At 38.7% G+C, this 15,755-nt stretch overlaps 1 protein-coding gene across 1 annotated transcript in view; it reads right to left on the reverse strand.

Moving 5' to 3' along the window:
- Positions 1-15,350, reverse strand: part of LOC128071425 (fibronectin-like) — a gene marked incomplete at both ends in the record, with an annotated part of 56,463 nt that extends 41,113 nt beyond the window's left edge. Inside the window, 9 exons of the mRNA XM_052664298.1 lie at positions 2,752-2,895; positions 3,917-4,045; positions 5,421-5,573; positions 6,654-6,830; positions 7,445-7,624; positions 8,498-8,689; positions 10,983-11,141; positions 13,865-14,002; positions 15,219-15,350. Coding sequence (XP_052520258.1) covers positions 2,752-2,895; positions 3,917-4,045; positions 5,421-5,573; positions 6,654-6,830; positions 7,445-7,624; positions 8,498-8,689; positions 10,983-11,141; positions 13,865-14,002; positions 15,219-15,350 — 1,404 coding nt within the window. The remainder of the gene's footprint in view (positions 1-2,751; positions 2,896-3,916; positions 4,046-5,420; positions 5,574-6,653; positions 6,831-7,444; positions 7,625-8,497; positions 8,690-10,982; positions 11,142-13,864; positions 14,003-15,218) is intronic.
- Between the last annotated feature and the right edge of the window lie 405 nt (positions 15,351-15,755).

The following is a 15,755-nucleotide window of genomic DNA, read 5'->3' on the forward strand; positions in this document are numbered from 1 at the left end:
GTTGATGTATGGCAGAAATAATACTATAAAGCAATTATCCTCCAATTAAAAATAAATAAATCTTAAAAAAATTATGATGGTTACATGTTTATCAAGATTAAGTTTTAAATAACATAAGTGACCTTTACTGCCTACCTTTAAGCTTAATCATGCTGCTATGTCCACAAGGAGGAGGATAGTAAAGAAAAGGGGAGGAAAAAGAAACAGGCAACTCAGAGGTTTTTACTCAGTGATGGAGCAAAAGAACATAAGGTTTCCTCTAAAATTTCAAATGCTGGTTTGAAACCCTATGTTTTCAATGTTAGGCTTGTACCATATCTCACCTTTAGGGGAACTACCCTAAACAATAATAAGATATCTTGCATTTAGCACAATTTTGTTCAAAGAGTAAACAACTATCCATGATTTGTAAGGTCAATTAAATTCCAGCTATCACTCTACGCCACTTTTTCTATATATGATTAGAAGAGAAGAAATTTGAAAATTCTGACATCATTTACATTATTTCGACTTAGCATTTTGATAATCCTTTTGATAGTGGTTAATCGGTAAAACTTTGTAAAGTAACCTGAGCAATGACTCACAGCATTGTGAAAACTTGACTCCCTCTCTTATTCAATATAATCATACTAACTATGAAATAGTTATGAGGAGATATGACAAAATGTCTATACTTTCAAAACCAGTTTGAAATAAGGCCCAAATGAATAATTTCCAGTAATGGTGACCCTGGAGAAGTTAAACATTTATGCATTTGCAACGCAGCCCTTTTTTTGTTTATTTAGTTTGCTGAGATCTGTGCTTTCCTGGTTGTTTATTGACAAACCAAATGCCTCTTATCTTCTGTTAGTTTGAACAACTCTACTGAATCCTCTGTAGGAGGAACAAACAGAGCAAGGCTCAGAGACAACAGACTGGTGAACTGTTGTTCCGTCATCCTGCCCACACTCTGAAAGCCCCACAAGCCAGGCAGGAACCACTGAGTAAACCAAATACACAGATAAGACCCAGACTGTGTACTGAGGCCAATCCCCTCTCGGCTAAAATCACCTCTACACTCAATGAGCTCTTCTGTTATGAAGAGTAGAAACAAGGTCAACACATAAAAATCCAACACAGGAGGATTCCCTCCCATTTAGATTTCATCTCTGGCGTGTCAACCTACAGGCTTCCAGCACGTTGTTATGTGAACAGGCTTACTTTAAAAGAGACAGCGAGAAAAGTTCTCTCTAATTCACCGAGAAGGAAATCACTTTCAAGACCACCACACCAGTAAGAACCATAAATAGAGAGTAAGAGATTTTTTAGAAAAGTCTATCTTTTGGTTGTATCGTTTAAAAAAAAAGCTTCAGTTAAATACCTTCTGAACTTACAGTAATTCTGCAGAGCTTTAAAAATTATTGAACAACAAAAAAATTATTTTAAGTGATTCCTACACACAAATCTGCCACAAAATACAGTTTAAGAGCCAGATCAATCTGTGCTGAGAACCTGTTAAGCAAAGTCATCTTCAGCAGCCCAGACAGCCTCTGAAGCCAGGGGAGAGGAGGGTCTCTTCTAAGTTCAGAAAGGGTATATATGAATGGTTTTCAGGATCATAAATTATTAGTTTATGGAACTTAAAGGTAATCAGCTAAACTCTCCTCGTTTTACAGATGAGGAAATAATGAATGAAGCTTGACTTGTATTTACTTAGCAGCACGTACAAACCTGGACCCATGTCTTGGCAAACACTGTTTTTGGCCAAGTTGTTCCATACCTTCTTCTTTATGACAGTAAATCTCTTATCACATTAAAAAGAGACTTAGTTAACTGAATCTTGATTTCTGTCATAGGCAGGTTCCAATGTCCTGACGATCTCTGTATTTCTGAATATAGGCCACACCTTAACTTAGCAGAGAGTTAAGAGACTTTGATCTCAGTAATTGCTCAAGTAACTGATGCCTAAAAATTAATTTTGTTTTTTGATCACACCACAAGGCATGTGAAACTTCTCTGTCTAGGGATCAAACCCACGCCCACTGCAGTGGAAGGGCAGAATCTTAGTCGCTGGGCTACCAGGGAAGTCCACAATGCCTAAAAATTAGTTTCAGAATTCAACGCATCTTACTGTTGACTCATCATTCAGCAAAAATTAAATTCAGTTTTTTAAAAAATGAATAACACTTCCAGCTAGACATTATGTCCCATGACCTGAAAAAACTCCAGCAATAAACATTTTCGAGTATTTGAACAGCACTGGCAGAGAACTGACCAAGTTACTCAACTCTGGACCCAGGATATTTTGTTCCAGACTCCAAAAGATCAAACCCATGAACATTCTGACAAAAAGAGGGCCTGGATGAAACACGGAATGAATACATATCATGTGTATGATACACATGAATGAATGTGTATACATTTCATGCAATTTCTCCATGCAATCTTTCTGTTAAGAAACATAACATAAAATCCTGACCTTTACTCCCAGCATCAGTTATTCCATGGTTTCTATTTACAGGTACAGATGAGAAATGAAATTTAGCCAGTGTTTTAACCTAATGGAATGTTCTACAATGTTAAGAAACAAATTTGCAGGCACTTTTCCACAGCCTTCTACTCCTACTTGACTGAGAAAAAAGGAAAACCATTTAAGTAAAAAATATTCGATTAATGATTAGTGAAATGAGAAAAAGATAGGAAAAGGAGGAGATACCAATAAACACTGATGTTACCGTGTATTTTATCACACAGTGGAATAAAGCTACTTACCTGGGTAGGTCTGTAAGGGCTGGCAGGCCCACTCCCCAATGCCGCGGCCATAGCAGTAGCACTGGTACCTGACCCCCTGCAAATACTTCTCCCATGAGTCTCCAATTTGATAAAAGGTGCGGGTTTCTGAATCCTGACATTGATCTAAAACATACACAAATAAAATATTAAGCAGTCTTGAAAACTTAAAGTGACAAATTTAAATTTGGTGTGCTAGTGCACAGATTCTTAGTTTTAACAAAAACTTGCAACTGTCCTTACAAACATAGCAGTTCAAAAATGTTTTATTCATATCTTGTACCTTACTGGACAGTTAATGGTGAACAAGTACCCATTGGGAGGAATAATTAGCTTTCTAAAAGAATAACATTTCTAAATAAAAATGTTAAGATTTAGATTTCAGTATATATTGACAACCTGAATCTTAATTTGAGAAAAATAAATTAATTTTATATTTTACCCATCTTAATGCAAACAGTTTGCCATTTGAAGAGCAAAGATAAAATATCACTTTATACATGTCTTCAAAATGTAGATGACTTAATTTTACATATAAATGAACTGAGATAAACTTCAACTAGTTAATAACTTGCTGAGCAGCTTCTAAGAAAGCCTCTCAGGCCTCACACAGCTTTGGCAATCATAGGTCAAAAATACTCATCTAATCGGTTTGTTTTCTGGGTGAGCAACATGTCTCTTTGAGTGAAGGAATATTAATGGATTACCTTAAAGCTGGTAACACAGCTCTTTTAAGGCCCAACCCTCACTATTTGCTTAGATCTATTAAAAGGGCAGCCAAGAAAAATAAGGAATTTGGGAGGGAGATATTTACTGGCATAATCATTTGTCCACATTATTGCACAGTCAGCAAAGGAAAGTTCTCTTTCAGATATGAATTATCTTTATGATTCAGAACCAAAAAACAAAGTTGTTTCAATTAAAGTAAACCTTCATGTGTTACCAAATTCAGCAAAAATAAATGATGACCACCCTCAAGTTTAGATATTGGTCCATGATTAGAGAAAAGACTTTGCCAGGCTCTCTGCAGGCCATGATCAAAGTCTAGAGCCAGTTTCAATCAAGTAATATCAAAGAACTCTCCTTATCTGAAACTTGCTAGCTATACTCAGTGTTCAAATCCGGCTAGAGACACGAGGCTACTTACCAACAGGATCGCACTTCCACCGACCCCGGCCCTGACCGAAGCAGGTACAATTCAGCATGTGTCCCTCTTCGTGACGTTTGTGGAATGTGTCATTCACATTGTAAGTGATGCCATCGACGATGCACTGATCTGTTTAGGAAACAGTGGGATGGGTGGAGAATTTTTCTGTTTCACTGATGAAATAAAAGAAGCTATACTTTCCAAAGCATACAATTCCTTCCACTTAATTAGCAACATCTTCCACTAAAATAACTTTTCTACGGGCATAAACTTTTTTTTTCCCAAAGCTTAGTCAGTACTATACTTCTTGCAAAAAAAAAAAAAAACATTTCTCTGTTATAAACTTGTACAGATTAGAGATCCAAGTATATACAACACATTTTAACTTTCAGAACAAGTTCTTGCTGGGTTCAAAATGACCTTTAGATCTCTGCTTGCTACAATAAATAGGAGGCAGATTAAACATTCTAATAGGATACCCAGCATGATGCAATGGTCTCATCTCTAGAATAGCAGGGCTAGGGAGATTCTTGGAATGTGTAAATAGAATACCATAAGTGACATTTGGAAAGTTAACAACGACAACAAAATCAGGCCAACTCTGTTGTTAACTTGCTGCGATCCTAAGAAATTACTTCCCTCTCTGGGCCTCAGCTCCTTCCTCTGTAAAATGAGGAGTTGGTCTGGATGCCTTCCGAGTGTCCTTTTCAGCTCCACAACATCGCATGTATCAGACCTGGATTGTGTCATCCATCGGGCCCCGTAAAAGGAGAACGAGTCCAGGCCAATGTCAACACAGAGGCTACATGGACTATTTATCAGCCCAGAGCTCTACCTAAGTCTTATTTTTCAAACCAAAGAAACAGAAGCACTGAAATGGGTTTAATAGATCAACAACCCTTATATCATACACCAGGGTCCAAAGGGAAAAAACTAGAGTGAACAAAAGAAATTGGTCTCTATGTCTTTTTCTCCTTGAATTAAAGGAAATCTGCCAAGATCTGATTTTAGAATAGCACGGTCTCTTTTCTTTACAAAAACTGCCCAGTCTTTTCTAGACAAGAATCCAGCAGCATAAAGAAAGAAAGTAGTGTCACTCAGTCGTGCCTGATTCTTTGCGATCCCGTGGACTGTAGCCTACCAGGCTATACATGGGATTTTCCCATAGATGGGATTTTCCAGGCAATAGTACTGGAGTGGGCTGCCATTTCCTTAAGCTAAAAGGATCAAGTGATATCAAGTGATCATTTTCTGTTCTTTGAAGTCATCTTTTTGGCTCAGGCTAAGTATTTACATCCTGGGAATGTTTCAGAATCTTAGAAATGCTCTACCAGATTTTCTTAACTGGCTGTCTAACATGCAAAATCTATCCAACACAGTAGACTAATGGAGTGGCATTGCATACTTCTTCTCCTGCTTTTGGTAAAGCACAGGTTTTCACGAAGAAGTCTGCTTCTCTGTATTCTCTGCCCTCTCAACTATTTTCATTAACAAGTGAGCATACCTCGGAGCTGAGAGTAGGCGACACACGTCCATTCTCCCCGACCATTTCCAACACATGTGCATCTCATCATGTGGCCCATATCATGCTGTTTGTCCCACTGGTCTCCAATGCGATACATGACCCCTTCATTGGTTGTACAGATTTCCTCGTGGGCTGTTCGGAAACAGAAGGGAAATGCATTACTGCATAAATGATCACAAGGGCTAAAATGTATGCAATATCATCAGGCTGGTTTGGTGATCCTAAGAACTCTCTTGGAAGGAAGTCTTCTGTGCCTCAAAAATTCACTGAACTCTGACTACCAGAGAGAGAAAACATAGTCCGAAGATGAGGTTTGTTTTAAGGAAAAATTACAGTATGGTTAAGGGATGTAAACCACAATTATGCCTACCCATTCAAGGGGTTTGTAATGTTCCAGAAGTCTGGATTTGACTACTGTCCCATAACATTGTCTAGTTTCAGCTTATTCTAGATCAAAGGGAAACAATGTGTATGGGTATAGAATTGTAAGTTAATACGTGTTTTCCTTCTAAATCCAAATTTTCTTTGCTGAAATGAGAGGAATGAAAGTAAGCCTAAGTATTAATAGTTTCCTTGTGATGTTTCATTGCCTCATATTCACACTTGACAGCAGCACATGGATTCTTAATTCTACTCTCAGAAAGTCAACTGTAGTCTAGTGGCTCTCCTAAATTTGAAAACAAAAGGTATTGGTTCTCCTTTCTTCATTCACACAAACTGGAGCACAGCCTTTTAAAACAAGATCCCTACTGATTGGAAAATACAGAGTCTGGGTCATTTTGTTGTTTAGTAAGTGATAGACCTTATTCTAAAGGTGTATGCAAATACTGCAGGTCTATAACTGCAGCAGTCACGTCAATGTTTTAAGCTACTCAGTTGTGTGCTTTTTACAAAAGACACATCTGTTTAAAAAAAAAAGTGTATCTCCAGACTTTTAAAAAGGATTTTTATTGTATTTACATGTTTTGGACTTTATAACAGTGGGATTTTTAAATCATATAAACAATTATATAATTCTTATACTTTTAAATAATTGTATAATTCTTACAAATTATATGAATAATTATATAATTCTTAAATATTTGATTACATATAGATCATGAAGTTTTCTGCTGTCTAAAAATTAAGCCTTAATGCGTGAAACAGAAGTAAGCCGAACATTATTCTTCTGTCTTACACCACAGACAGCTGCTTACAAGGGCTTCGTCTTACCAGCCATGGGGCAGAATCCAAACTTCTGGTCAGCGTCATAGTTCTGTGTGGTTCCACACCATTTCATGTTGTCCCTCCTGCCCTCAGAAGTACAGTCCGTGTAGTTGTGGTTGTTGTACAGGAAGGGAAAGTGGCACAAGGCACCATTGGAATTTCCACCTCGAGTCTGAACCAAAACTGTCCAAAACAACACACATGTCAGAAGAAAAAGATTACAACCGAGCTTTCCAATGTACAGTGAGGAATTACTGCGACTAAACTAGCCAAGTTTCTGCAACTAATTCAGAGTGTGTCTCAGAATAAAAGATGTCTAATAATACAGTTCTAAGCCTACTTGGTGTATTCACCTTCACCTTTCAAGCAGATTTAAATCCAATTTTTGCTCTCATTTTTCCAGCCAAAAAGAAAAAGATTAAATGGTCGCTTTGAATAAATCATGGTTTTAGCCAAAACAAAAGCAAGAGCACTCAGGCCTGCCTCCTATGTAGTCTTCAGCCTATGGGATTGCCTACTGATTTTCCCATACAAGCATCTTTAATCACATAATGATCCCAATGTGTCAAAAATAAATGCACTGGAGGGCTTTTCCTTTGGTGTCATTTCCCAAGACGACTAGGAAACTTGGGAGGATCTTTAACTGTGAAGTTAGTCCCATGTCCCCTGGGTCCAGATGACACAAAGGTGGTACTTCTCAAGTGTAGCCTTGAAAGGAACGCCCAGCTTGCCAGCCAATAAAAACAGAGCATGAGAAATGGGGTTTTCTCACTTGTGTTTTCCCCTGGGATACTCACCAGTATGGTCTGTACAGAAAGAATATTTCTGGTCTTGCTCATAATTGGAAGTTGTGCTGCACCAGAGGTGTCCATCCTGCCGCCCTTCAGTCGTGCATGAGTAGAAAGTCCTGCCATTGTAGGTGAATGGGAGGACGCACGGCTCTCCGTTGGAGTTGCCACCGTAAGTCTGGGTTATAGCTACAAGCATAACCAAAAGGGTCTCAGTAAACATAGTTGCGCTTGTCTCCCACTATTGTTCCTTATTTTCAGCTTAACTGAGGCTGACCTTGTGTCCTCAAAGGGGGGAAAAATACTATGAGTATGACCAGCTATAAGTATTAACCAGATCATAGTGTTATCAAAATACCTTACTCAGAAAGCCACATGTTTTTTGTGGGTAGAACAACACCTGAGTTCTTCTTCTGACATCCATTGTTACCACCTCAGCCGCCATGCCTGTTTCCCATTTGCAAAGCTATTGGGTTGGCCAAAAAGTTCATGCGGGTTTTTCTCTAAGGTGTTACTGAAAAACTCGAATGAACTTTTGGCCAACCCAATATATTACTACAGGTTAATTAAGGATGCCGCTCAAGTGATCCTGGAGGGGAATATATGGTTCTGTTGGTGCTGTCAAAATTAACACAAGAGGCTGTACTAGGGGAAAAGTCAAGTGCACCAATTATTATTGCTACAATTATCACCACTTTTATACCCTGGAAGAGTTTCATCAGGTTGTTGAAAGAAGTTTACATCACAAAGGTTCAGAACTTTGGGATTTAGAGTACTAAATAGGGATGGATTAGTTTACTCAGAAAGTAACCTCTTTTAACATTTTAGACAGATAAAAATACACAGTAGCTTAATACTCACTACAGGAAAGAAAACACATAGATTAAAAAGACTGAAAACATATATATCAAATGCCAACCATGGCTGTTATCATAGGCTGGTAAGGTTATAAACGTTTCTTGTTTTATTGTTTTACATTTTTTGGTAAATGAATGTATTGCCTTTCAAAGTCTAAATAATAAGAAAGTTATCGGTCCTCTTTTTAAAAAAAATAACACTGACCTGTCTCTTGGCAGCTGACTCCATTGCCCAGGCAAGTGCACAGCATTTGCTTATTCCCTTGTGTCTTCAGCCACTGCATCCCCACAGAGTAAACCACACCGCTGTCTGTGACACAGTGACCATACGGAGGCGGCTGAGGATGAGGCTGGGGCTGGTAGATGGCCGGTCGGATATCAGTGAAGGAGCCAGATCCTGAGGACATGAGAAAGAAAAGTCACAGAGCTGGTTAAGGGAAAACTACTTCCTGGAGTAGTTTTCTGGGATCTTCACAGTCTCATCCAGATGACTCTACAATCCGTCTTGTTACTGAGCTGGGATTGGAAAGAAATGCCCCTCCCTCTTTGCATTAGCTTTGGCACTCAGCCTAAGAAATAAACCACAAGAGGCTACCCAGTGTTCTCTACCTTCCAGCTTACCTGGAGCTACCAAGAGTGTACTTCCAAATCACCAACATTATTCTGCCACTCCACAGAGCAGGTACCTCCCATGACTGCTTACTCATTTCAGCAAGCCAAAGCCCATGACTTTACAGTCCTCTACACCTGATCAGCTGACTTCATTCTTTCCATTTCATTCAGTTCAGATCACTTTATCCTTTGTTCTATGCCTCATCTGCACTGATCTTCTCATTATCCCTTCCTGTACCCTGAGCTGTCCCCAGGCTTTTCCCTACCCTGAGCTGTCCCCAGGCTTTTCCCTTGGCCGGTAATGGTCTGTCTCACCATCTCTTAGCAGCTCCCACTAGCCCAATATATCTGGGCATCTCTCTTCCTGATATTATTTTGAGAAGTCTCTGCAGCTCTGCAGCAGACCTCTCGCCATCGATGTAACTCTGAGCTCCTCAGACCGTGCCCTGGGCAGCCATATTGGATTTTCTATTCACTACCCCTTCTCCTTCTACATTTCATTTCTCCAAAGATTATTTGGGAACTCTGTCATGGTTTTTTCTCTAAAATCAATCAATCCTCTTAAGACAGCTTTCATTTCAGAGTAAGACAACAGAATATGCTGATCTTTTCTTTAAACATAGAAATCTGTTCTCTTGGGGGTCAGGCCCAAGGAGGAGCAGAATTAGAACTGAAGCTAGAATGCTGGTAGACTGAATTTAGCATCTCTCTAAGACAGGCCCCTTAAGACAGCTTTCCTTTCAGAGCAACACTGGAACCCAAATACTTCATAGACAATGGTCCCAAGGTCACACATATCAGGGGAACATGGCATCTGTTTTCATACACCCCCCTTGGGAGAGTCACAACGCAAAGGAATATTAAGCTCCTGTAGAAGAAAGTTTTTATTGGTTTAACCCCATGTCTCTCAAACTTTTTTGAACAGAGCCATTTCAGTATTAATATTAGTAATACTAAAAAAATAGATAGCCATCATTGAATGCTTACTCCCAATTAACCTCTACTCTTTTTAATTTAAACTGCTTCAGTAGGCTGAGATTAGTAATTGTTTCTTTTTTAGGTTAGCAGCAATTTTACTGAAAGTAATCAAATAACTCAAAAAATGTTATCAAATCCAATCTTGTTCTCCTTCCTAAGTGCTCATGGCAAGATGAAAACTCATCAAAAGGAGGAAAATCCAAGTAAGTAATTAATACTTTTTGCTAAATGACCTAGAAAGACTAAACAATAAGGCTAGTGCACTGTACAGTGAAAACTTGATAAAACAGAGCAAGAATAACAACAGAAGTACACATTCTTGACCGCCCTCTTTCTTTCTTTGGATTCTTACAAAACAAGCTATAATGCAAAGATCCTAATCTTGTACTAGAAGTAATTAAAACCTATTTTTTTAAAAAAGCTTAAATATTATGTCATTCCTTCCCATGTCTAGGACTCCTCTGAATTTTTCAAATGTAAAAGCCAATACATGAAGAAAATGACTGTGCATTATTTTATGGAATGCAACAAGAGTTTGCTGGAGCATGGAAACCACACATAAAGGATTGTTTCCACAACAAAAAGAATAGAATGTCAGGGTAAGGAGATATATGCCATTCTGAAAAAGAACAAATGTACTTTTCCCCACTTTTCCCAGCAGAGGAATCAAGGGATCATGTAACTCAGCAAAAGTTTCTCATTTCCATTAAAATGTACTTTAGATATTCAATATACATACACAAGGGTATGTATATGAATATCCACATGTGTATTGATCTACAGATCTCAATATATTTATTTATATCTTTGTATATAAATCATGTAGGTTTCATGATATAGTAATTTTTCTTGGCCATCAGTTTAACCTCTTGGAACTAAAATTAGTCCCCCCCCCCCCCGCCGCCACCCCGATCCATTTTAGTTTCATTTTTATTTAAGTTTAAAAAACTTGATAGTAAACAAAGTTTTAACTAACAGTCTGCAAAGGAACTCAGCTTCATAGCCACATCATCCTTCAAGGGCACACCAAGGGAAAGATGGCTTTGCGGAATGCTTTGTGCAAGGTGCCCCGTTTGGGTCCCCGGGGCCCCGTGCCTCACCTGCGGATGTGGTCTGCAGGGTGGTATGCCTCTCACACTTCCACTCGCCACGGCCGTTGCCCGTGCAGATGCACTGAAGCAGGTTCCCCCGGTTGTCCTTCTTGCTCCAGGTATCCCCAATTCTATAGGATGTCCTAGTGTCCTGATCGTTGCACCTGTCTGTGGCAGAAAGGAAGCGTTAAAACATGTAAATCAGTTTGAGCTTGGCAAGGGCTTGATGCAAACCTAAAATAACAATAGAGTTGTTTCTAATAAGGACCTACTGTATAGCACAGGGAACTCCACTCAGTACTCTGTAATAAGTCTGTAATGGTGGTGGTTTAGTCGCTAAGTTGCGTCCAACTCTTGCGACCCCAAGGACTGTAGCCTGCCAGGCTCTTCTGTCCATGGGATTCTCCAAGCAATAATAATAGAGGGGACAGCCATACCCTTCTCCAATCTCCCCAAACCAGGAATCGAACCTGCGTCTTCTGCATTGCAGGCAGATTCTTTCGACTGAGCTAAATGATCTAAATAAATGATCTAAAACTGATTCACTTCGCTGTACACCCAAAACTAACACAGTACTGTTAACTATACTCCAATAAGAAGTTTAAAAAAAGAAAAAGGAGAATACAGTGCTTCAAGTTTGGTAAGCTGTTTTTGGATGATACCTTTATATTCAGCTGTGGTGCCATGGGTGGTAAACTTTGGAAAGATGTGATTGCATTTAAAACAGTGTGAAGGAAGCTATACGATGTAGTCTAATTCCACTCATCTGTTCGCCAGAATGCTATTTTTTTTCACTCATTAAATTTTCATTTAGTCCTTCAGTTCACTAAATTTGATAAAAATCTTTCATCCATTACATTTTTTCACATTGTTTATTTGATTAAATTCATCCCCTCGCTTTCTAGTCTTCCCTCTGTAGCCTCCGGCTCTCCTGGCTTTGAGTCATGACTGTTCACAACCTGCCTTATCATAAGGAATTTTCTCTAGAAAACTAGAAACAATAGGGAGGCAAGTAGGTCTCATAGGATCTCAACCAACTGCCCCAAAGGAGCTATTAAAAGCAAGCAGCATCTGTTTTTTCATTTGTTATGTAAAACAATTCAAGGCACCACCAACTTCTCTGACTAAAATATTCTCTCCCCTGGTCCCACCCCAACCCCTACCAAACACAAACCTATTTAACATTACTAATAAAATGGCATCTTTTGAATTGCTCATGGTGTTAACTCTTTGATGGGAAAGTGAGATTATTAATATAAAATAATGTTTGTTTAATGTTCATTTAGTCACGTCTGACTCTTGTGACCCTATGGACTGTAGCCCACTAGGCTCCTCTGTCCATGGGATTAGACAGACAAGAAAATAAAATGATAATTTGTAACTAAATTACCATCAGTCTATGATTATCTGGCAAATAAACTGTTTCAATTATAATCCAGCTTTGCCCATATGCTGCAATGTGATAGAGAGGATTTGATTGGTTTGTGAAACAGAACTATACTGGGTTAGATAATAAATAATTAGTTGATGTTAAGTTCAGACAAATACAGACACATATTGATCTCCCACCACAGCCGAAGTCTGAATAAAGATAGCATTGCTGGTGACACTTTTTCCCAAATCTCCAACCAAGTGTTGTCTTCCCCTGAACCTCCATAGTACTATTTCAGTATCTATCTCAAAGTGTTTAATTCTGTGCTTTGTAGAAGATGATATATATAAGCCTTTCTCATCATCCTGATCTACTTACTAAGTTCTCTCTGACGAGTTGGCTAATGTCCAGTTCATTTTTGGATCCCTACACCATCCTGATGAAGTAGGGACTTAAAAAATTTCATGGAAGAAATGACTTTTCTTTGAGAAGCTTTTCCCAACTTGTTATTAGAAGAGCTTTAAATAATAAATAAGAGTTTGAGTCAAACATCTAACTTGTCTTAAACTAAAACACTGCCACCGAGGTCTTGGAAGTCTGATAATCATAATAAAATGTTAATTGTAAGAGAACTGGCAAGATGCTCAAAAACATTTAGTTTAAATTGCTATCACTATTTAAAAGAGATTATTTTTTGCTTGAAAGAATTCAAATTTGGATGGTGAACATGATGAGATGGTTAAAACTTCCAGCTAGATAAGACATGTTCAAAATATTTAATTTGATTTTAAATGTATAACACTGATAGTTGATAGCTGTATTGCTTCCACAAACTTAATAGTTTGACACTTCAAAAAAGGAGCATTGAATCCCTAAGGTGAAAAGTAAGGCCTCGGGGCAATCTTAGAAGGAGCTACAGAGATACCAGTGTTTCTTTCAGAAACTTGCAAAGTTTAGCTTCTTCACAGCACTAATAAACCTACAGAGACACTGTCGTTGACCTCAGAATTGGGGTTAAACATAATTTAACCTATGGGATAAGTACCTTTTATTTTCATCAATTTTGCTAATGTATGTGCCTTACTTAAATGTCAAGCATAGATGGAAACCCAAAACTTTAGAGCTTTGCTCCTCTCTGTGTCAAGAGCACTCACATGCCCAAAGATGCATGTGCCTGTTATTTTAAAGATTTCCTTGCTACTTAGAAAATATCTCAGCGATCACTTAGATGAAACACTGGCAACTTATCTTCAGGTCTGCGACACATTTGGCACTGAAATGAACATTAAGTTTTTTTCTCAGTAGCTGATAACCTAAGACCTTATTGAAATAAGCTGTTTTATTTTAATTTAGTCTTCTTTGAAGAAGTAGAATAAGTTGGTTACAAAATTTTTCTTGACATCCAAAGGTTAGCATGTTATGGAATGGAGCGCTGTACGTGATATCATATGACAATTCTCTCTAGGAATCCAGAAAACAATGCCTGACTTCATCTTTAACATACAGATCTAAAACGTACTTCTGGAGGTGCAAGTGATACGTCCACTGCCTTCTCCCAGGCAAGTACAATCCACCATCATCCAGCCCTGATAAGGCTTTTCCCAAGTCTCCCCGACAACGTAGGAAGTACCAGCAGCCTGATCAAAACATTTCTCAGCTGTGGGGAAATTGGAAGGAAAAACAGAAAGAAAAAAAAAGGAGTTATTTCAAATTGTGCTGTCTCCCTGTAATTTAAAGTATATTGTGTAAGCAAAAACCCAACCACATTTTTTTAAGTGGTACTCTGTTCAAAAAGAAAGGCACGCCCTGTAACTAAGCACAGAGCAAGTAACCAAAGTGAAAGGAAGCTCTAGCCAAGTTGGCAGGCAGAAATTCTGTTCTCCTAACAAGTACACGGGTTGTACATCTTCAGCTAGCACCGTTCCTCATACCAGTATTTTGAGCAAAAAGGATCTATGTGCCTCCTGTGGATCTATGAATCTCTTGCATAGTGAGAATAAATATGCAAAATTCCAATCTTAATTAAAAATGACCAATTATGAATGCCTGCATAAAATGACAAGAAAGCTATTTAAAATTTGGATTTCTGAAAAAATAGAGGCAACACAAAGAAAATAAAAACCTCTGTATTAGAGATCAATCAGAATAAAATTTATAGCCAGAAACTCTTAGATTTCTATCTATAGAGTTCAGCTAAACATTGACACCAAAGGAAACAGCAATTTTTGACAAAAAATGAGCAAGAGATGATAGAACACACACCACATACAAACACGCGGTGTTTCTATCTGCTGCGTTCCAATAAAGAAAGATGTTGAAAGCCTCATTTTTTTTCCCTTTAAAAAACTTACATCTGGACCAAGGAGAAATCTGAGAACAGATCTTACAGAAAACAAACGACTTCCTCCTAAATCTTTCAACTCTATCTTAAGCTTTGAAAAAAAATTAAGACTTCTATTGATACGTGTATAGTCAGTCATGTCTGACTTTTTGCCAGCCCATGCACTGTATGCAGTCTACCAGTGTTCTCTGTTCCCAGAATTTTCCAGGCAAGGATAATGGATACTGTTTGAGTTGCCGTTTCCTACTTCCAGATCCAGGAACGGAACCCAGATCTCTTGCATCTCCTACACTGTCATGCGGATTCTTTACCAGGGCGCCACCTGGGATTCCCTAAGACTTCTATACATGGTTGGGAATTTGAACCGATTCCTTAAAGAAGACTATGGATTACACAACATTTCATTATTTTAAATAGAATTCTCAGTCTCTTATCTTTTTTATTGGAAGACAGGTATCTTGTCATGTCAATTTTGACTCAACCCAACATTGTGACTGTGTATCCCACCCCCATTTATCCCCAAGTCACACACCTATGGGCTTGCAGGTCCATTCTCCTTTCCCATTACCCAGACACACACACTCTAACATGTAACCACCAGTCTCGTGTGGTCTCCTCCAGGTGTCACCAATCTTGTAGGACTGCCCCCCTTCATGGCAGCGGTCTGTTCAAGATAAAAAGCAAATGTTACAGACAGTGGGACAGAAAATAGTTTTAAAGCAGAAAAAGTCTCATATTCCAACCCCTTCAGCTGGCCAAAGAGAGCAGCTTTCCCATCGGGGACAGGGGAAAAGTTAACAGGTCTGGTCATTTTGGGGTCCTTCAATTGAATGTCTGGTTTAAGCACAATGGGAAACCACAGAGGAAATCTGAATAGCAAAGAAAGGAGTCATAAATCCTGGATCCCCAGAGCGATCACAGGAAATTGAGTTCTAAAGCAGAAAAGAAAGGCTGCCAGGCATGGCCTCCACACACACATAGTGGGTTTAGCCTGAGACTAATTCAATGCAAAAGGCACACTAGACCTAGAATTCCAGCTTGCAGGATGTGGAGAGTCTGTACTTCACCC

Source organism: Budorcas taxicolor, unplaced genomic scaffold (assembly GCF_023091745.1).
Source record: "Budorcas taxicolor isolate Tak-1 unplaced genomic scaffold, Takin1.1 scaffold589, whole genome shotgun sequence".
Taxonomy (NCBI): Eukaryota; Metazoa; Chordata; class Mammalia; order Artiodactyla; family Bovidae; genus Budorcas; species Budorcas taxicolor.